General features: G+C 40.0%; 1 protein-coding gene across 5 annotated transcripts in view; it reads left to right on the forward strand.

The window, feature by feature from the left end:
* The window catches only part of LOC129839898 (RNA-binding protein 39-like), a 34939-nt gene that overhangs the window by 8228 nt on the left and 4447 nt on the right, over positions 1-22264 (forward strand). For 3 of the 5 annotated variants that reach the window (XM_055907624.1, XM_055907633.1, XM_055907609.1), the window contains 4 exons: positions 2551-2668; positions 2885-3043; positions 7227-7364; positions 11412-11477. In XM_055907624.1, the coding sequence (XP_055763599.1) occupies positions 2551-2668; positions 2885-3043; positions 7227-7364; positions 11412-11477 (481 nt within the window). The remainder of the gene's footprint in view (positions 1-2550; positions 2669-2884; positions 3044-7226; positions 7365-11411; positions 11478-22264) is intronic. The other 2 variants (XM_055907618.1, XM_055907642.1) reach the window with 1 other exon arrangement.

Genomic DNA, 22264 nt, shown 5'->3' on the forward strand with positions numbered 1-22264 from the left:
AAAATCTCTGAAACTGGAAACACTTATCTCCCTCACTAGCTTTAAGCACCAGCTGTCAGAGCAGCTCATAGATTACTGCACCTGTACATAGCCCATCTATAATTTAGCCCAAACAACTACCTCTTTACCTACTGTATTTATTTATTTTGCTCCTTTGCACCCCATTCTTTCTATCTCTACTTTGCACCTTCTTCCACTGCAAACCAACCATTCCAGTGTTATTTTTTTACTTGCTATATTGTATTTACTTCGCCACCATGGCCTTTTTATATATATTTTTTTCATTTTTTTATTTATATATATATTTTGTTTGCCTTCACCTCCCTTATCTCACCTCACTTGCTCATATTGTATATAGACTTATTTTCACTGTATTATTGACTGTATGTTTGTTTTACTCCATGTGTAACTATGTGTTGTATGTGTCGAACTGCTTTGCTTTATCTTGGCCAGGTCGCAATTGTAAATGAGAACGTGTTCTCAATTTGCCTACCTGGTTAAATAAAGGTGAAATAAAAAATAAAATAAAAAAAATGTTCAGTTGGTGACAAAAATAACAATCAAACTCCAAAAGGGTGTCAAACAAAAGACACAAAATCAAAAGCCCCGCGGGTCGGGAGATCACTTGTTCAGCTGATTAGCTTGTTAATCTCCCTTGCCTGTGGATCCCACAGCTTCTTTTCCTGTCCTCAGCAGCCATTTCCCTCTAGGTGTAGGATGTGTATCATGGTAGTGTACGATCTGTGGCCCTACCACTCTTACCTACCAACTTTAGAGAAGACGCATCATGGCTCAATCAGGTTGACATTCCACTTTTAAAGCTTGTTTACCCTTGCTCGACAAAGTCGGCTTACCATTTTGATAATACTTTGCCTAAAGAGTTATGTAACATATGGTATGGCTGCATCCTGCTACCGGGATCGATATAACAGCCAGTAAAAGTGCAGGGCGCCGAATTCAAACAACAGAAATCTCATAATTAAAATTCCTCAAACATACATGTGTCTTATATCATTTTAAAGGTAATCTTGTTGTTAATCCCACCAAAGTATCCGATTTCAAATATGCTTTTCAGCGAAAGCACAACAAACGATTATGTTAGGTCATCACCAAACCACAATAAGCACAGCCATTTTTCCAGCGAAAGATAGCAGTCAGAAAAAGCAGAAATAGAGAAATTTAATCACTAACCTTTTATCTTCATCAGATGACACTCATAGGACTTCATGTTACACAATACATGCATGTTTTGTTTGATAAAGTTGATATTTATAACAAAAAATCTGAGTTTACATTGGCGCGTTACATTCACTAGTTCCAAAAACATCAAGTGATTTTGCATAGCCACATCGTTTCAACAGAAATACTCATCATAAATGTAGATGGTAATACAAGTTATACACATGGAATTATAGATATACCTCTCCTTAATGCAACCGCTGTGTCAGATTTAAAAAAAAAAAACTTTGCGGAAAAAGCAAACCATGCAATCTGAGACGGTGCTCAGAACAATAGCCAAATTAGCCGCCATGTTGGGGTCAACAGAAACCAGACAATACATGATAATTGTTTCCTTACCTTTGATGAACTTCATCAGAATGCAGTCTTAGGAATCCCAGGTCCACAATAAATGCTTGATTTGTTCGATAATGTCCGTTATCTATGTCCAATTAGCTACTTTGGTTAGCGCCTTTAGTAAACAATTCCAAAGTCACAAAGCGCCTCCACTATAACGTGACAAAATGTCCAAAAGTTCCATAACAGTCAGTAGAAACATGCCGAACGATGTACTGAATCAATCTTTAGAATGTTGTTAACATACATCTTGAATAACGTTCCAACCCGAGAATTAGATTGACTTCAGAAGAGCGGTGGAACGGACGTCATACTCATGTGAAGGCGCATGGTGAATGCGTGATCAGCTCGTGGAAGTGATTACTCATTCCTGTCTCCTTCGGCCCCCCTTCACATTAGAGTAATCAGACAAAGTTCTATTGACTGTTGACTAGTGGAAGCCGTAGGAAGTGAAAACTCATCAATTACCTCGCTGTAATTTCAATTGAGAGCTTGGTTGAAAATCTGACACCTCAGAAACAATAACAGGAAGTGGAACTTCTCAGGTTTTTGCCTGCCAAATGAGTTCTGTTATACTCACAGACATAATTCAAACAGTCTTAGAAACCTCAGTTTTCTATCCAATATGAATAATAATATGCATATATTAGCAACTGGGACTAAGGAGCAGGCTGTTTTAATATGGGCACCTCTGTGCACCTTTCATCCAAGCTACTCAGAACTGCCCCTGCAGCCATAAGAAGTTAATACCTGTCACCAGACTGCGATTTAAAAGGGGAGGGGACATTTGGCCCATAGTAGACTTGCCCAAAACTTGCAGAGTAGCTGGCACATGATTTTTGTTCTGGATTGCCGAGATGACCATTTTGATGGCAAAATATAGTAAAATTCAAGTGCTTTTCTCAAAGATTGAGGCCACTGTGAAAGACAAAAAATGGGTTTACCTCAGAGTAATTCAATGCTTTGTTTCTACAGGCAGCCAATTGACAACCTGACTCCAGAGGAAAGGGATGCTCGCACTGTGTTTTGCATGCAGCTGGCAGCCAGAATCCGTCCACGAGACCTGGAAGAGTTTTTCTCTGCAGTGGGAAAAGTGAGTATCTCTGCTTGTGATGTCATTGTCATTCCTGCGGAATTTTTTGGGGTGTTTGCGCCAGGTGTGCCGTGTGCAATATTTCATTTTATTTTGAGAAGGGTGCAAATTCTTATTTGACTTATCACAGCCACCAAGACCAATGGATTTAGCAATGTCTTTTCCTCTTATGCCTAAACCATCCATTCGAAAACAGTTTTTTTTTTCATTTTCAAGGTGAGAGATGTGCGCATGATCTCAGACAGAAATTCGAGGAGGTCGAAGGGGATAGCTTACATAGAGTTTGTGGAGGCCAACTCTGTGCCGCTGGCTATAGGATTGTCTGGTCAGCGACTTCTGGGGGTGCCAATCATTGTTCAGGCCTCGCAGGTAATGGTCAGTAATCATCTCACATGGATTTTACATTTTCTATTTATTTTAACTAGAGCTGTCAAAGTGAATTCATGAAATGTAGTTAACTTTTGAAATGTTCATGCTTTAAAATGTTTATTTAATCGCGCCAATTTTTTTCCCCAAAAGTCTTTTTTTTCCCGAACGCCCCCTTTTGAGCGCAACATGCTCTCGGCAGCTGCAGTAGAGCTGTCATTCTTTCTTGGGGTAGGGTGTCCATTCAAAAACGCATCTTTTGACCAATGGGTAAAATAATGTTAATTGTGTAGATACTCCTTTAAGTGTTTTACAGCGAAAACACAATTTAGCATTATATTAGCTTACTACAATAGCCAACCACACAGCAGTGTTGATTCATGCACGTTAGCGATAGCGAATAAACCAGCAAAAGATATTACATTTTTCACCAACCTTCTCAACTTCATCAGATGACAGTCCTATAACATCATATTACACAATACATATATTGTTTGTTTGAAAATGTGCATATTTAGCGGCACAAATCGTGGTTATACAATGAGAATAGTAGCCAAGCTGCAAAGAAAACGTCGGGAGAAATCTTGGGAGGCACCTAATCTAATCAATAACTAATCATTAACTTGACTAAAAAATACAGGTTGGACAGCAAATGAAAGATACATTAGTTCTTAATGCAATCGCTGTGTTAGATTTTTTAAATTAACGTTACTACGACATACAGCGTGCGTTAAAGCGAGACCGCACCGAAATTAATGGCGGAATAGTAGTTTTACATTTTTCAACAGAACAACGAATTAACATCATAAATAGTTATTACTTTTTGATGATCTTCCATCAGAATGTTGGGCAAGTTGTCCTTTGTCCAGAAGAATCGTTGCTCGGTTGTAGATTGTCGCCTTCAACTTTGGAATTAGCAGCAAACATTAGCCATGTGGCGAAGACGTGTCCAACTCACTAAAACGCAGCACTAAGAAAATTCCGAAAATCGCAATATACTGATATAAAATGATAACTCGGTTTAAAATAACTACATTATGACGTTTTTAACACCTATATCTAATATCCGGCTCTGATTTTATATCTAAGGCCTATAACGAGAGCTTTCCAGAATGCCATCCTGAGGTCTGTCTCGCGTCATGGCGAACGTTGAAAAGAGTGCCCCCCCCCCCACGTACCAAGACCCTTTAAATGGCCTCAGATCTGCCTAGCAACTCCATTACAATTCTCACTGCTTGCTGACATCTAGGGGAAGGTGTATGCAGTGCATGTCGACCAATAGAATACATGCAAATTAATAAACTGACCCTAGAACAGAGTGCCCGATTTCAGATTTCTCACTTCCTGTCAGGAAGTTTGCTCCAACTTGAGTTCTGTTTTACTCACAGATATAATTCAAACGGTTTTAGAAACTAGAGTTTTCTATCCAATAGTAATAATAATATGCATATTGTACGAGCAAGAATTGAGTATGAGCAGTTTAATTTGGGAACGAATTTTTACAAAGTGAAAACAGCGCCCCCATATTGACAAGAAGTTAAAACCAATGGTCAAAACAGCATGTCTCTATCATAATCTGTTCAGAAGTTATTGGAGTTCTTATCCTTGTAGGATGGTCAGAATTAGGGTGATCAATGGAGGCCAGAGACAAAATGTGGTGGAAAAATTTGATTTAAAAAAAAAAAATCACGTCTTCAAGGCTGGATTCTGTGCAAGAATTAAGTTTGCAGTGTTTTCCACAAGCACGTGGAGTAGCCAGCCAGCGTCCTCTGGGTCGACTAAGATTTTTTTGCCAAAAGCTCTATTTTGTACTCTGGTACATTGGAATGCATCGATTCCATCCGAAATACACCGTGAAATTGAATACTTTGAGTTTACCTTCCAGATTGAAAAAATTTGTTGCGCTATTGTTTACAATTGAAATGATAAAATTTATGAATTCAGTGTGTTCTATTTTGGGTGGATATATATGATCAGGACAATTTAAGTAAGAACATTACCTTTTTTTAAACATTAAACTTGTTTCTTAAAACATTTTACTGCAAGATATGAATTGTCACAGTTGTTTGTTCTTCAAATTATGTATTTTATTAAAACAGAAATTAGGTAAAAAGGCCCAAATATATCTCAAAATAAATTTATGGTTAAATATAAAATCAAACACATTTTGTGATACATGTTAAGAGAAGAAATGGAACAACATCAGGTACATTTGTGACAGAATTAAGTGTTTGCAACTATGTGAATTGCAGTATGTCATTTGTAAAAATTGGTAAAAATTGTTTTTTTACCCCCTTTTCTCCCCAATTTTGTGGTATCCAATTGGTAGTTAGTCTTGTCCCATCGCTGCAACTCCCGTACTGACTCGGGAGAGGCGAAGGTCGAGAGCTGTGCGTCATCCGAGAAACAACCCAGCCAAGCCTGATTTGACACAATGCCCGCTTAACCCGGAAGCCAGCCGCACCAATGTGTCGGAGGAAACACTACATCTGGCAACTGTGTCAGCGTGCATTGCGCCCGGCCCAGGAGTCGCTAGAGCATCTCTAGTGGTATCGCTAGCTCAGCAAAGCAGTCTCTTAGACCACTGCGCCACTGGGGAGGCCCTAGATTTCTTCTTGTAAGAGTCTGCTGATTTCCACAGGCACATATGCCGCTGGGTGAGAGAAATTATCATTCTTTTGGGGAGAAGTTAGGTTTTATGTGGTGTTGGTCAGTCATTTTAGCTAAAAATGCCACCCCTGCCTAATTTGCGGGCTGGCCCTGAATCGACTCGTAAAATTCAGTATTTTTGGAACGAAGGAGAATGATTTAGTTGCCATACTTGCGCGAACACAAACACTTGCATCTTTCATAGCGAGGGACGGAGAGAGAGGGACACAGTATAGGCAGGTCCAGACTGCCGGAGTCAGAACAGTTCACTCATCCTATTGGAAATCAAAGCTCTATCTTGCAATGGAATACTGTATTTAGCAATTTCTTGTCTTGCAACTTCAGCAAAGCAGGGCCTATCGTTAATGAATAGGCTAGGATATTCTACACGCAACCGACTGAACACACACATGTATCATTAGCGATGAGAAAGAGCAGGCAAGCCAGCTGCACTGATTTTAATTTTGTGTGGGAAAACCCACCCCCAAAAAATGTTCCATTTGCGATTTCTCTTATCGTCAGGATCACAATTTCGTTTAAGTGCTCACATCCCTAATATAGAGGTAATATCAATTTTGAGACATGATGTAATGTTTATTTTAGTATACACTTTAGATATTAATTAGAAATGCTGGTTATTCCTGGAAGATTTCTCACAATAACAAGCGTACCTCTGTGAAATGTCAATGGCCACAAGCCTTTTATTTTCACCGCCTTTTACATTATAATTATTTTGCTAAATATGACTTTTTGGATATAATGTTAATATGTTTGAGAAAAGCCCCTCGGAACGTTTCAGAACATGAATAATCATATTTGTCTCTGTAACATGTATTTTCTAGCATAAGTGAAATTTCATCACTAAAGTGAGTTTTCACCAACTCTGGGCAGAGTGGGTGGACACCCTACTTGTGGTGCTGAAACCATCCACTATGCATGCACCTCAGCCACAAATTTGAAGGAAAACGTACAGAAAGTTCAACCATTAACACTTTCCCTGGCATTTCTTTAGATAACAGCAAAAACTTGAATTGCACATAAGTAGCTAGTCAGTTATGCTAACATTAGCTAGCGATCCGAATGTTTAGAATGCCTTGGCTGAATGCCTCTAGATTCAACACTAATTTCCGACTGATTTTAATCAAAACAGAACTTCTATTCCATTTAGTTAGTTTTTTATTGTAGTTCTCAGGTCAAAATATTTTAATGATCCAAATTCTAATACATTAGCATCTTGTGGTTAATGTATCTTGAACATGGATACGAAGTAGCCTAGGCTAGATCTAACTATGATATTTTACATTATCTTTTATATCAGACCTGGCTTAGATGTCTTAGAATAGGTTATTACAACCCAATGGAATGTTTTAAATTAACCTTTTTGATTAGGGTCAAATTAATTTTTTTTTTTAATTATTCAAAGTTAACTACAGAAAACCATGTGCTTGACTTAATTATTTAAATTATTCGACAGCCTTTATTTTAACAGCATGAGGCGTTTTGCACCATTTCCCTACGGTCACTTTGTGTGTGTTCTTTCTAGGCTGAAAAAAACAGGGCTGCTGCCATGGCCAACAACCTGCAGAAGGGCAACGCTGGCCCGATGAGGCTCTACGTCGGATCCTTACACTTTAACATCACAGAGGAGATGCTGAGAGGAATTTTTGAGCCTTTTGGAAGGGTGAGAGCTGTTGTACAATGTACCCATAGGTGGCACATTTCTTTCAAGTTTGTGGAAGCTGTTTCTCCACACACAAATAAATCACCTTTTATAATAAAGCATTCCATGCGTCTATCACATTTGCAGACTAACATAAGGTAAAAATCATAGTGTGATGAGTAGATTCAGACATGCCAAAAACCTGCATGCATTTTGCGTACCATGCATGCAATTTCAGGTCAAAGCACACTGATATGAAAAACGACCCTAAAATACACAAAAATAGGCTTTGTTGGCACATTGTGGTTTTTGACTCAACCGTCTGAAGATGGCGCTGAGCCAATCAGAGGACTTGGATGCGTAGAAAAAAATCTGTAGCTCTTTGCTCCTGACCGTAGTCATAGTATTATTGTCCCCCCTCAAGCTGGATGGCAGCTCTCCACTTTGTCCATTGATACCACAGTGAGTATGTAGAACAAACTGTTTAACCTCTCGGGGGCAGGTGGGATGCAATCGTCCCACCGGCCAATAGCCAGGGAAAATACAGCGCGCCATATTCAAATAACATGATATAAAAATCGAATTTTCATTAAATCACACATGTAAGATATCAAATTAAAGCTACACTCGTTGTGAATCCAGCCAACATGTCAGATTTCAAAAAGGCTTTTCGGGGGGAAAGCATAAGATGCTATTATCTGATGATAGCACAACAGTAAACAGAGTAGCATATTTCAACACTGCAAGCACGACACAAAACGCAGAAATAAAATGTGAATCATGCCTTACCTTCGACGAAATTCTTTTGTTGACACTCCAATATGTCCCATAAGCATCACAAATGGTCCTTTTGTTCGATTAATTCCGTCGATATATATCCAAAATGTCAATTTATTTGGACCATTTCATCCAGAAAAACACAGCTTCCAACTTTCGCCACTTCACTACAAAATATATCAAAAGTTACTCGTAAACTTTACCAAAACATTTACAACTACTTTTGTAATACAACGTTAGGTATTTTTAAACGTTAATAATCGATCAATTTGAAGACGGGATGATCTATGTTCAATACAAAAAGAAAACAAACTGACGCAACCTTTTTCGTAACGTGCCTCTCTCAAAAAATTTACTTCATGTGACCCTCATTTACGATAGCCCTACTTCTTCATTACACAAAGGAATAACCTCAACCGATTTCCAAGGACTTGTGACATCCAGTGGAAGCGGTAGTAACTGCAAGCAAGTCCATTAGAAATCTGGTGTTTCTAAGAAAACTCATTGAAAAGACAGTGACATCAAAAAAATAAAAATTCTGAATTGTTTGTCCTCAGAGTTTTGCCTGCTACATAAGTTCTGTTATTCTCAGTCATGATTCAAACAGTTTTAGAAACTTCAGAGTGTTTTCTATCCAAATCTACTAATAATATGCATATCTTATATTCTGGGGATGAGTAGCAGGCAGTTGAATTTTGGCATGCTATTTATCCGAAAGTGTAAATGCTGCCCCCTGCCCACAAGAAGTTAAGTGTTGGTCAAGCACACGACCACTTTTGTAGTTAGCTCCTTAGCTAAGGCGTCGTTACGGACAAGGTAGTTAGCGACAGCGTTTAGTCAACTAAGCGAGAACACTTTCTTTGATTGCCAACGGTAGTGGGTGCAAGCGCATTGACGAGTAAGGAAATGTGCTGTATTGAGGTTGTTCAGAGTGTGGATGGAAACAGATGTGGCCGCGGGAGCTGTTCCGCTAATAGCGTCCTTCACAAAGTTATTTTAGGCCTACTAATCTTTAAGTCTGTTAATGAATCAGTTCTACAGTAATTTAAAACCTCTTAAGGATCGGACCCTTTCAAAAACAAGTATCCTAAAATAACACCCAAATCTCACTGCCTGTAGCTCAGGACCTGAAGCAAGAATATGCATATTCTTGATACCATTTGAAAGGAAACACTTTAAAGTTTGTGGAAATGTGAAATTAATGTAGGAGTATACAACACGTTAGATCTAGTAAAAGATAATACAAAGAAAAAAACATGCGTAATTTATTTTCTTTAATCTTTGAAATGCAAGACAAAGATCGCAATGTGTTCCAGTTTAAGCGCGATTTAGATTTTGCCAGTAGATGGCAGCAGTGTATGTGCAAATTCTTAGACTGATCCAATGAACCATTGTGTTCTGTTCAAAATGTTGTATCAAGTCTGCCCAAATGTGCCTAATTGGTTTAATAATACATTTTCAAGTTCATAACTGTGCACTCTCCTCAAACAATAGCATGGTATTTTTTCACTGTAATGGCTACTGTAAATTGGACAGTGCAGTTAGATTAACAAGAATTTTAAGCTTTCTGCTGAAATCAGATATGTCTATGTCCTGGCAAATGTTCTTGTTGCTTACAACCTCATGCTAATCACATTAGTGCACGTTAGCTCAACTGTCCCGCGGGGGGGGTTCACCAATCCTGTAGAGGCTGGACTACTACATTGTATCTGGTAATTGAATTATTCAGTTAAGAAGCCAGTGTACAATTTTGCTAGACTATCTACATAACACCTTAAGTGGGATGATTAACCTAAAATGTAACCTATAAAGTGGAAATGGCAGTTACAGGTTGTTTTTTTAAGTTAAATACACCAAACTCCTGAGGGGAAAGTTGATGGACCCCTTCCTGACCTCCCCTCTAACCCAACTTTAGGCCTACATCAGCACCACCTTGTCAGAAAATCCTAAGGAGAGCCCTGATTTGTACATTTAAACATATTTCTAGTTAGCTACTGAAGAGCAGCCAATTACCAAGGACCCATAAGTCTAGAGCCTACCATTCCTACTGGCCAACATGACATTAATAGGCAAAAAAAAATAGCATTTGCCTATGATTTGAGCCGTGTGGGTGTCGCGCGTGGGCTGTCATGGGGTCCAGTGCCGGGGCTAAAGTGGTACTGATAAAAATACTTCAAGGTTGGCCGGTGTGTAGATTTGTTAACAGTAGGCCAAGTCATTGTTGTAAGTTAATACACTGCTCCAAAAAATAAAGGGAACACTTAAACAACACAATGTATCTCCAAGTCAATCACACTTCTGTGAAATCAAACTGTCCACTTAGGAAGCAACACTGATTGACAATAAATTTCACATGCTGTTGTGCAAATGGAATAGACAAAAGGTGGAAATTATAGGCAATTAGCAAGACACCCCCAAAAAAGGAGTCATTCTGCAGGTGGTGACCACAGACCACTTCTCAGTTCCTATGCTTCCTGGCGGATGTTTTGGTCACTTTTGAATGCTGGCGGTGCTCTCACTCTAGTGGTAGCATGAGACGGAGTCTACAACCCACACAAGTGGCTCAGGTAGTGCAGTTCATCCAGGATGGCACGTCAATGCGAGCTGTGGCAAAAAGGTTTGCTGGGTCTGTCAGCGTAGTGTCCAGAGCATGGAGGCGCTACCAGGAGACAGGCCAGTACATCAGGAGACGTGGAGGAGGCCGTAGGATGGCAACAACGCAGCAACAGGACCGCTACCTCCGCCTTTGTGCAAGGAGGTGCACTGCCAGAGCCCTGTAAAATATTTCCACCTTTTGTCTATTCCATTTGCACAACAGCATGTGAAATTTATTGTCAATCAGTGTTGCTTCCTAAGTGGACAGTTTGATTTCACAGAAGTGCGATTGACTTGGAGTTACATTGTGTTTAAGTGTTCCCTTTATTTTTTTGAGCAGTGTATAACTCACTCACTGTTTGCAAAAATACCCGTTCTGAGCAGGCCTAGAGCTGAGCATAAGCGTTTATTAGGCTATGCATATTATTTATTTTTTTATCTTTATTTAACTAGGCGTGAAAAAAGATGGCCTTTTATAAAACCATTTAATGTCATTATGTAGACATTAGCAGCATATTTTTAATATCAAAATGACAGTCCACTCATACACCAAGAAACTGAGATCAATAAAAACAACCTTGTCTTGAATGCAACCAAAAGCCTAAGCCTATGAAAAGAGGGTGGGACACAGATTGTAGGGCTACAGTATATCAGTGCTGTGCAGATTTGAATCTGTTATCCATTTCTTTCCACCAGATTGAGAGTATTCAGCTCATGATGGACAGTGAGACTGGAAGATCTAAAGGATATGGCTTCATCACTGTAAGTATCACACTAAATCCAGTCAATCTTTTCCTCTATTCTAAACTTAAATCCCCTCGTTTACATGCATACCAGGGTTTCCGTTAGCCGGTAATATCCGACTTTTGGACGATAAAATATATGTAAAGCAGATTAATCAAGTTTCCTTTTGTCCCCAAAAAATACAAAATCCCGTTCCGAAGCAATATATTTTTGCATATTCAGTGATATGAAATACCAGTGATGTAGCGTGAGAGCTGCTGATAGAGCTCAAACTGCTGTTTGTTGCTGGTGGAGTGAAACGTGCTTTAATAAGCCCAAACATTGGGCAACGATTCTGAAGTTTTACACAAATAACCTTGGGGTGCCTCAAAAATAATATAAAAACGTTGTCCTTGGACACAGAGGGGTTAAACACTAACGTTACGTCCATCCAGTGAAGAGAGAAGAACCGGACAGAGAGAGCGTATGTTCCCAGCATCCGTCAACGAGGGGGCCAACTTCAATCTGTTTTACCAAATTTCTACCAGGATGTTAAATGTGCAACCAGAGGGGGGGGGGGGGGGGGGGGAGAGAAGCTCTAGACCACCTTTACTCCACACACAGAGACGCGTACAAATCTCTCCATTGCCCTCCATTTGGCAAATCTGGCCTTAATTAAATCCTCCTAATTTGTGCTTACAAGCAAAAACTAAAGCAGGAAGAACCAGTGACTGAGTCAATAAAAAAAACGTCAGATGTAGCAGATGCTAAGCTACATCAGTCACTGGCTTCATCAATAAGTGCATCGATGACGTCGTCCTCACAGTGCCTGTACGTACAGACCCAAACCAGAAGCCATGGATTACAGGCAACATCTGGCTATCCAGACTACTTGCATTTCACTGTAAGGTAAAATGCAAATTTCACATTTTATTATTTCACCTTTTATTTAACCAGGTAGGCCAGTTGAGAACAAGTTCTCATTTACAACTGCGTCCTAGCCAAGATAAAGCAAAGAAGTGCGACAAACAACACAGTTGCACTTAAACAGTCAATAACAAAATAGTAAAATCTGTGTACAGTGTGTGCAAAAGTAAAAGAGTAAGGTAATAAATAGGCCATGGAGGTGAAATAATTAGAATTTAGCATTAACACTGGAGTGATAGATTTGCAGATGTGCAAGTAGAAATACTGGGGTGAAAGAGAGTAAGTAACAATATGGGGATGCTGGTAGTTGGGTGTGCTATTTACAGATTGGCTGTGTACAGGTACAGTGATCTGTAAACTGCTCTGACAGCTGATGCTTAAAGTTAGAGGGAGATTTAATAAGTCTCCATTTTCAGTGATTTTTGCAATTCGTTCCAGTCATTGGCAGCAGAGAACTGGAAGGAAAGGCGGCCAAAGGAAGCGTTGGGTGTGACCAGTGAGATATATACCTGCTGGAGCGCGTTCTACCGGTGGATGTTGCTTGTTAACTTCTACTTCCTCCCAATCCCGGGTCCGGGAGCACCCCCATCAGTAAAAAAGCTGACTAGCATAGCCTAGCATAGCGTCACAAGTAAATAGTAGCATCTAAATATCATTAAATCACAAGTCCAAGACACCAGATGAAAGATACACATCTTGTGAATCCAGCCATAATTTCTGATTTTTAAAATGTTTTACAGGGAAGACACAATATGTAAATCTATTAGCTAACCACGATAGCAAAAGACACCACTTTTTTTCCCCACCATTTTTTTCCTGCATAGGTAGCTATCACAATTTCGACCAAATAAAGATATAAATAGCCACTAACCAAGAAACAACTTCATCAGATGACAGTCTGATAACATATTTATTGTATAGCATATGTTTTGTTAGAAAAATGTGCATATTTCATGTATAAATCATAGTTTACCATTGCAGCCACCATCACAACTCTCACCAAAGCAACTAGAATTAACTACGGAGACCATCGTGTATTACCTAATTAATCATCATAAAACATTTCTTAAAAATACACAGCGTACAGCAAATGAAAGACACAGATCTTGTGAAGCCAGCCAATATTTCAGATTTTCTAAGTGTTTTACAGCGAAAACACAATATAGCGTTATATTAGCTTACCACAATAGCAAACATCACAACAGCATTGATTCAAGCCAAAAATAACGATAACGTATAAACCACCAAAATATATTAATTTTTTCACTGACCTGCTCAGAATTCTTCAGATGACAGTCCTATAACATCATATTACACAATGCATATAGAGTTTGTTCGAAAATGTGCATATTTAGCGGCACAAATCGTGGTTATACAATGAGAAAAGTAGCCAAGTTGCCCAGAAAATGTCGGAAGAAATCTTTGGAGGCACCTATTCTAATCAATAAATAATCATAAACTTGACTAAAAAATAAAAAACAGCAAATGAAAGACAAATTAGTTCTTAATGCAATCGCTGTTACATTTTTAAAAATTAACGTTACTACGCATACAGCGTGCGCTAAAGCGAGACAGTGCGGATATTAATGGCGGAATTATTATTTGACATTTGTCAACATAAATACGAATTAACAACATAAAGACTGCTTACTATTTGCTGAGCTTCCATCAGAATCTTGGGCAAGGTGTCCTTTCTCCAGAACAATCGTCTTTTGGTTGAAAGATGTCCTCTTCTCCTATAGAAATAGCAGCTAATGCTAGCCATCCACCTGAGAGGTGTCCAACTCGTGACAGCGTGTGACAAAGAAACCCCAGAAAATCGCAATAAACTGATATAAACTGCTATAAGTCGGTTTAAATTAACTACCTTATGAAGTTAAGACAAATCAAATTAAATCAGAGCCGGAGATACAGAGCTGCTAAAACGAAAGCTTTTCAGGACGCCATTATGATGTCCCTCTTGCGCCTGGCGCCCCGTTGAAAAGAACGGTACTTCCGTTCCATGAGCCTTTATAGTGTCCCAGATGGTGCAATCCAGTCCATTCAAATTCTCACCGCTTACTGACATCTAGAGGAAGGCGTATGCAGTGCATGTAGCCCCATAGCTTGCATGGGGACTTATAAACTGACCCTAGAACAGGGACCTCGATTTCAGAAATCTCACTTCCTGACAGGAAATGTGCTGCAGAATGAGTTCTGTTTCACTCAGAAATAATTCAAACGGTTTTAGAAACTCGAGTGTTTTCTATCCAATAGTAATAATAATATGCATATTGTACGAGCAAGAATTGAGTACGAGGCAGTTTAATTTGGGAACGAAATTATTACAAAGTGCCAACAGCACCCCCTATTGAGAAAAGGTTAACTTGAAATGACACAACGACAAGGTTCCAGTTTAACAAAGTTTACTATACTATATGAACACACTACAAGTAGCCATTACACTCAAGGCCAGGTCCATCAACGACAAGACTTCATGCGCAGGCGCACTCTTGACTCAGCGATAGCCCCGTAATAACAGAAGTATAGGATACTTAAAACATGAACTTAACACATGAACTTAACAATCTCCCCCTTTTCTTTAAAGACAAATAAAACATAATTAAAGGTCCAAGTATTATTCAAGATCCCCATTACAAATGGGTTGTGTGACAGTTTTTATTTTTATTACTCAAGCTGCCACTTTCCATTACTGAGAGCCTGTAGGAGCACAAGACTGGATGCTCCTTTTTTAGTCACAGTCAGCAAGCTGTTCCTTTGTGGTCGACCACAGAATCCGCTGGATTCTCTGTGCTTGAATAATTTCCTTGATGCTGCTAATCTCAAGATGAATTCTTTTCTCTGTGACAGACTTGGTTGACTTCACAGCATCAACTAATGAGTAGTTGTCAGTGACACAAACTACAGGTAGAATGTGCCGTTTTGTCTCACCAGTGGTAAGCTCTGAGAACAGAGTTGCAAGAAAGATCGCATTGTCAATTCCAGTGTTTCTCCAGCAAGTGTGCTTCGGACAACCCTGCTGATCCTTTTCGACTGCCAACAGATAGGTGAGAATCTTCCTCCTTCACCCATTAACACGATTAGATGTCCACCTTGTTTGCCTCCATCTGTAAGTTTCCCTAGCGACGCATCACTGAAGACAACTAGTTTCAAAGAGTCATCTTTTCCAACATGCTGAAACTTTAAAGTCACTTGTTGTGATTTCAGTTTACGAACAACTTTGTTTGCCTCATGAATGGTTTGTACAGTGGCGCGTTTTGTGTTAGATGCCAAGTTGCAAACATCAAACATTACATCAGGTCTACTCTGTCTAGCAACCCATAGAATTTGACCTATCTTCGACCTCAATTGATCAGCTTCAATTCCACATAGAGGGGAATTCCTTTGTACGGGTCTTGAAGAATCCATGTGGATGGGTTGAAGATTCTTGATATAGCTCTCCCGTTGCATCAGTATTGTTCCATCAACTGTAATAAACTCTATGCCAACATAACAAAAATGATCATGCTCTTCACGGCCAACCTAGAAAACAGCTTTGAGGTGTGGAATCACAGTTGAAGCAAAGGTCTGTGAGTCACCCCAGATAAATTCATCAACATGACAGGCAAGTACTCTAGTCACATTGCAGTCTTGATCAAGCCAATAGAAGACTGCAGGATCCACTTGTGACATTTTTCCACCTGTATTCAGCATTGTTGCCTTGACTTTGTTGTACCAGTAGAGTGATCCATCTGCCAGTCCATACACACACTTTTTTAGTTTCCACAGTGTTCCTTCGCTTTTAGCTTCAGGCAGAGGTCGAATGTGAATGTCCCTTGATAGCTCTGTTCCCTGCAAAAATCTAGATTTGATGTCTATGGAATTAAGTTTCCATTTTTTTCTGGCAGATGACTGACATCAGCAATCTGAGTGACTCTGAGGCACATGTCGGTGAGTCTTTTGGGAGTTCTTTAGCAGCCAGCTCCTCAACCTCTAGCCACTAGACGTGCTTTGGGCACTATTCCAGTTAAGGATTCTTTAAGGGTACACACCCACCTTGTTGAGACGCACTTTTGGCCAATGTCTTTGACTTCCTCAAACACTCCATTTTTCCTCCAATTACTGAGCTAATCTAGCTTAGCTGAGTCAAATGACATGTCCTTTGTTTCAAGTACATCATCATTTTGAATGTCATTCTGTTTTTCTCGATTTTCCATCTGTTCAATTCTGATATTATCTACAAGTGACAGGTCAGCTGACCCTGTTGTACCAGAAAGTGTAGCTGGTTCAGAGTACTGCAAGTTGTACCAGTTCTTGTGTTTTGCTTTTCCTGCTCGTCCAATGACGGTTGCTGTATGTGGAATACCACTTTCTCTGTCCATGTATTTAAACAGTTTGTCCAGTTTTCAGATTGGAACAACCATGTTCTCTTAACACATTTGGCTGTTGAATGTTTTCCTCATTTGAACGCTCAACAGTATTACCTGTGGCATGGTTGAAGGTCTCTGCTCCATTTCTTGTGTCAGTTTCGGTGTCCATATCATTGGATGCGACATCTGGTAGGTTTGTGTCTGTTACTGTGTCCTTTTTGTCATTTTTATTAGGAGACTGATTCTCAGCAACAGCCCCTCTATCTTGTTGATCATTTACTTTCCGCAATCTTGAGTGATGCACCCTGACAATCATGCCTCCGTGCCTCACAAATATCACCACACCATCTTGAACAATGACTACTCCCGGTCCTTTCCACTCTTGAGTCAACTCGTTTGTAGTACACTTTGTTTCCAGTTTCGTTCTTATCATCATTATTTCCTGAACTGCTGAGTAACCTCTGAAGTCTGTCAACTGTATCATGTCCAATCTGTTTGTAAAGCTTTAACAATACTTTGTTTTTCTTTAGTGCTCATGTTCTCTGTGTCATTCAGAATCTCATTTTTGCATGGACGCTGTGTGATGTCTTTGTCTAAAATGTTTACACAATAGTGGCCTGAGGTAGTAAGTTCAAGAGTCACTGGCTGTTTAAAGATCACTGCCTTGTCATTTTTTATGTCTAGTACAGCCCCTACCTTCTTGAGGGAAGCTTTGCTTAATAGTAAGGGGATATCTGTAGGGACCACCTCTGTTTCAATGTGACACTTAATCTGACCATCTCCAAAAGTGAAAGCTCTGTTGCTTGGTGTGTCAATCATATTTTGTACTTCTTTCATATTTAGTTCACTGACATAGCTATCAAGCCATTTTGCACCACACACTGTCCGTGTACATGCAGTATCAATCACAGCAGATCCTAAGGATTCAACTATAAAAATCTCAGTATCAGAAGCAGATTCATTTGAAAACAGTGTAATGTTACACTGCTCTATCTCTGTGTTTACATTTTCCTCTGTTAGTTTAACTTGTTCATTTTTATGAGGACATTCTTTAACACAATGGTAAGTGCTTTGACAAATTGCACATTTCGATCTCCTTCCATATTTGTCCAGTGGATTCGTGCCGGGAAATGGCGCCCTCTTCTGGTTGTCTTGAGAAGGTGACTTGTTGGCGCCTTTTCTGTGCTGCTCAGTGTAATATGCTGCGTCACTCACTTGCATTCCATCTGTTATTGGCGCGACAGACGTCGTTTCACCAAATATTATTTTTTAGTGCCGACTTCATAGATGCAAAAGTCAGCACAGTACAAGCAGTCAAAGCCAACTGTTTCTCCCTACCATCTAGACAGGCAGTATCTAGTAACTTGAACGCTAACACTGCATCTGGGAGAACCATGTCGTACTTGCGCATCCTATTGTACCTCTGTTCGAAATCAATGATGTAGTCTGTCATTGCAACCGAAATATCTCTCATAACACTGTCAAAGTTTGAATATGCCTCGTATGCACGGTCTTTCTCTTTAAGAAATACAGAATCCAGTGCTGTGATCAAAGTTCCCATACCGTCATCCTTGTTCAAATCCTCAACGGATATTTCCAGTGCTGTATCTCTCGCTCTTCCCTCGAGCGATAATACCACCGCAAGTGCTTGCTTTTTGGCGTCCAGATTAGTAACGCGTGTCCAGATGCCCAGTTCATTTTTTCAACTTTCGTACGACCTCTTCTCGTCGAAGCGAGGTGGCACATTGGTAGCAGAGGATGGTTTCTAACTACAATGTTAACTCAATGACACAACGACAAGGTTCCAGTTTAACAAAGTTTGCTATACTATATGAACACACTACAAGTAGTCATTACACTCAAGGCCAGGTCCATCAACGACAAGACATCATGCGCAGGCGCACTCTTGACTCAGTGATAGCCCCGTAATAACAGAAGTATAGGGATACTTAAAACATGAACTTAACATTGCTATGGTGACCAGTGAGCTGAGATAAGGTGGGGCTTTACCTAGCATAGACTTATAGATGACCTGGAGCCAGTGGGTTTGGCGACAAATATGTAGTGAGGGCCTCGCCAACGAGAGCATACAGGTTGCAGTGGTGGGTAGTATATGGGGCTTTGGTGACCAAATGAATGGCACTGTGATAGTCTACATGCAATTTGCTGAGTAGATTGTTGGAGGCTATTTTGTAAATGACATTGCCGAAGTCAAGGATCGGTAGGATAGTCAGTTTTACGAGGGTGTGTTTGGCAGCATGAGTGAAGGATGCTTTGATGTGAAATAGGAAGCCGATTCTAGATTTAATTTTGGATTGGAGAGGCTAAATGTGAGTCGATGGAGAGTTTACAGTCTAACCAGACACCTAGGTATTTGTAGTTGTCCACATATTCTAAGTCAGAGCCGTCTAGAGTAGTGATGCTAGTTGGGCGGGAGGGTGCGGGCAGCAATTGGTTGAAGAGCTGGCACCTTTTTTTTCTTGCATTTAAAAGCAGTTGGAGGCCTTGGAAGGAGTGCCGTACGGCATTGGAGCTCGTTTGGAGGTTTGTTAGCACAGTGTCCAAAGAAGGGCCAGAAGTATACAGAATGGTGTCGTCTGCATAGAGAAGAATCAGAGAATCACCCGCAGCAAGAGCGACATAATTGATGTATGAACTGAACTCTGTCTCAGAAGTAGTTGATGAACCAGGCGAGGCAGTCATTTGAGAAACCAAGGCTGTAGAGTCTGCCAATAAGAATGCTGTGATTGACAGAGTCGAAAGCCTTGGCCAGGTCGATGAATACAGCTGCACAGTATTGTCTCTTATTGATGGCGGTTATGATATCGTTTAGGACCTTGAGCGTGGCTGAGGTGCACCCATGACCAGCTCAGAAACCAGATTGCATAGTGGAGAAGGTACGGTAAGATTCGAAATGGTCGGTGATCTGGTAACCTGTCGCGGAACCCCTCGCCAACAGCCAATGAAATTGCAGTGTGCCAAATTCAATCAACAGAAATCTCATCATTCAAATTTCTCAAACATACAAGTATTAGACACCATTTTAAAGATACAATTCTCGTTAATCCAACCACAGTGTCCGATTTCAAAAAGGCTTTTCGGTGAAAGCAGAACATATCATTATGTTAGGTCAGCAACTAGTCACAGAAAGCTTACAGCGATTTTCCAACCAAAGAGGAGGAGTCACAAAAAGCAGAAATAGAGATAAAATGAATCACTAACCTTTGATATTCTTCATCAGATGACACTCCCGGGACAACATGTTACACAATACATGCATGTTTTGTTCGATCAAGTTCATATTTATATCCAAAAACCTCAGTTTACATTTGGCTTTGCCTCCAACATCCCGGTGAATTTGCACAGATCCACATCACATACAGAAATACTCATAATAAACATTTATAAAAGATACAAGTGTTATTCACAGAATTAAAGATATACTTCTCCTTAATGCAACCGCTGTGTCAGATTTCAAAAAAACTTTACGGAAAAATCAAACCATGCAATAATCTGAGTACGGCGCTCAGACCAATACAACCCAAACAGATATCCGCCATGTTGGTGTCAACAGAAGTCAGAAATAGCATTAAATATTCACTTACCTTTGATGATCTTCATCAGAATGCACTCCCAGGAATCCCAGTTCCACAATAAATGTTTGATTTGTTGGATAAAGTTCATCCTTTTTGTTAGCGCGTTTAGACCAGTATACCAAATTCATGACGCGCGATCACTAGGAGCAGACAAAGTCAAAAAGTTCCGTTACAGTCCGTAGAAACATGTCAAACAAAGTATAGAATCAATCTTTAGGATGTTTTTAACATAAATCTTCAATAATGTTCCAACAGGAGAATTCCTTTGTCTTCAGAAATGTAATGGAACTCAAGCTAACTCTCACGTGAACGCGCATGGTCAGCTCGTGGTTCTCTAGGAGAGACCTTACTCAATCCCCTCTCATTCGCCCCCACTTCACAGTAGAACCATCAAACAAGGTTCTAAAGACTGTTGACATCTAGTGGAAGCCTTAACAAGTGCAATATGACCCCATACACACTGTGTATTCGATAGGCCAAGAGTTGAAAAACTACAAACCTCAGATTTCCCACTTCCTGGTTGGATTTGAGTTCTGATGGAACAGATTTGAGTTCTGTTATACTCACAGACATCATTCAAACAGTTTTAGAAACTTCAGAGTTTTCTATCCAAATCTACTAATAATATGCATATATTAGCAACTGGAACTGAGTAGCAGGCAGTTTACTATGGGTACGCTTTTCATCCAAACGTGAAAATGCGGCCCCCTAGCCCAAACAGGTTAACTCATTTACTACTCCATCCCACCAAAACAGGCTACAATTTCAGGCACTATTTTCTAACAGCTATTACACTAAAAGGGCATTATTATAATTTTTTGTAGTATTATTCCAACCTCACTGTGGAAATATAAAACAAAGAAAATGTACTTTATGGACTGCACTGGGCATTTAACCTTATTGACAGGGTGTCTTTTTTACAAATGAGGCCTGTATACACATCAATACACCGGCCACACGTTTCTCTTGCTCTGTTTGACTGATGAAATTTAGCACTCGCTCAGGGCGATGTCCAGCTAACCTGTAAAGTATGGTTGTTTGGCTGCATGGGGGTGCTGTTAGACATAACCGTTCATGCAAGCTCATTGGCTTATTGCAGCCATATAGTTGTGGAAAATATTGCGTTTGAAGATTTGCATCCATAAAGCTATATTCCAAATTTGGTGCCTAGCAGTTGTGGTTGAAGACGTTTAAAGTAGTCAGCATAAAATAGTCCAAAATAGGAATATTGCATGATGTGTTTTAGTTGTGATATTTGGCAAGTGTTATAAGAAGTACAGAAGTAGCGTGATGTGTCAAATTTGTCCTGATGGTGGCACTGTGGGCCCACATCCTGAACCCTGGCATTGCTACTTGCAGCTATTATTATTATTTTTTTCATTTTTTTTCCATTTTTTTTGGCCTGCTGGAGGTCATTTTGCAGGGCTCTGGCAGCGCACCTCTTTGCACAAAGGCGGAGGTAGCGGTCCTGCTGCTGGGTTGTTGCCCTCCTACGGCCTCCTCCACGTCTCCTGATGTACTGGCCTGTCTCCTGGTAGCACCTCCATGCTCTGGACACTACGCTGACAGACACAACAAACCTTTTTGCCACAACTCGCATTGATGTGCCATCCTGGATGAGCTGCACTACCTGAGCCACTTGTGTGGGTTGTAGACTCCGTCTCATGCTACCACTAGAGTGAAAGCACCGCCAGCATTCAAAAGTGACCAAAACATCAGCCAGGAAGCATAGGAACTGAGAAGTGGTGTGTGGTCACCACCTGCAGAACCATTCCTTTTTTGGGGGTGTCTTACTAATTGCCTATAATTTCCCCCTTTTGTCTATTCCATTTGCACAACAGCATGTGAAATTTATTGTCAATCAGTGTTGCTTCCTAAGGGGACACTTTGATTTCACAGAAGTGTGATTGACTTGGAGTTACATTGTGTTGTTTAAGTGTTCCCTTTATTTTTT

The sequence above is a fragment of the Salvelinus fontinalis genome, chromosome 3 (genome assembly GCF_029448725.1).
Source record: "Salvelinus fontinalis isolate EN_2023a chromosome 3, ASM2944872v1, whole genome shotgun sequence".
Taxonomy (NCBI): Eukaryota; Metazoa; Chordata; class Actinopteri; order Salmoniformes; family Salmonidae; genus Salvelinus; species Salvelinus fontinalis.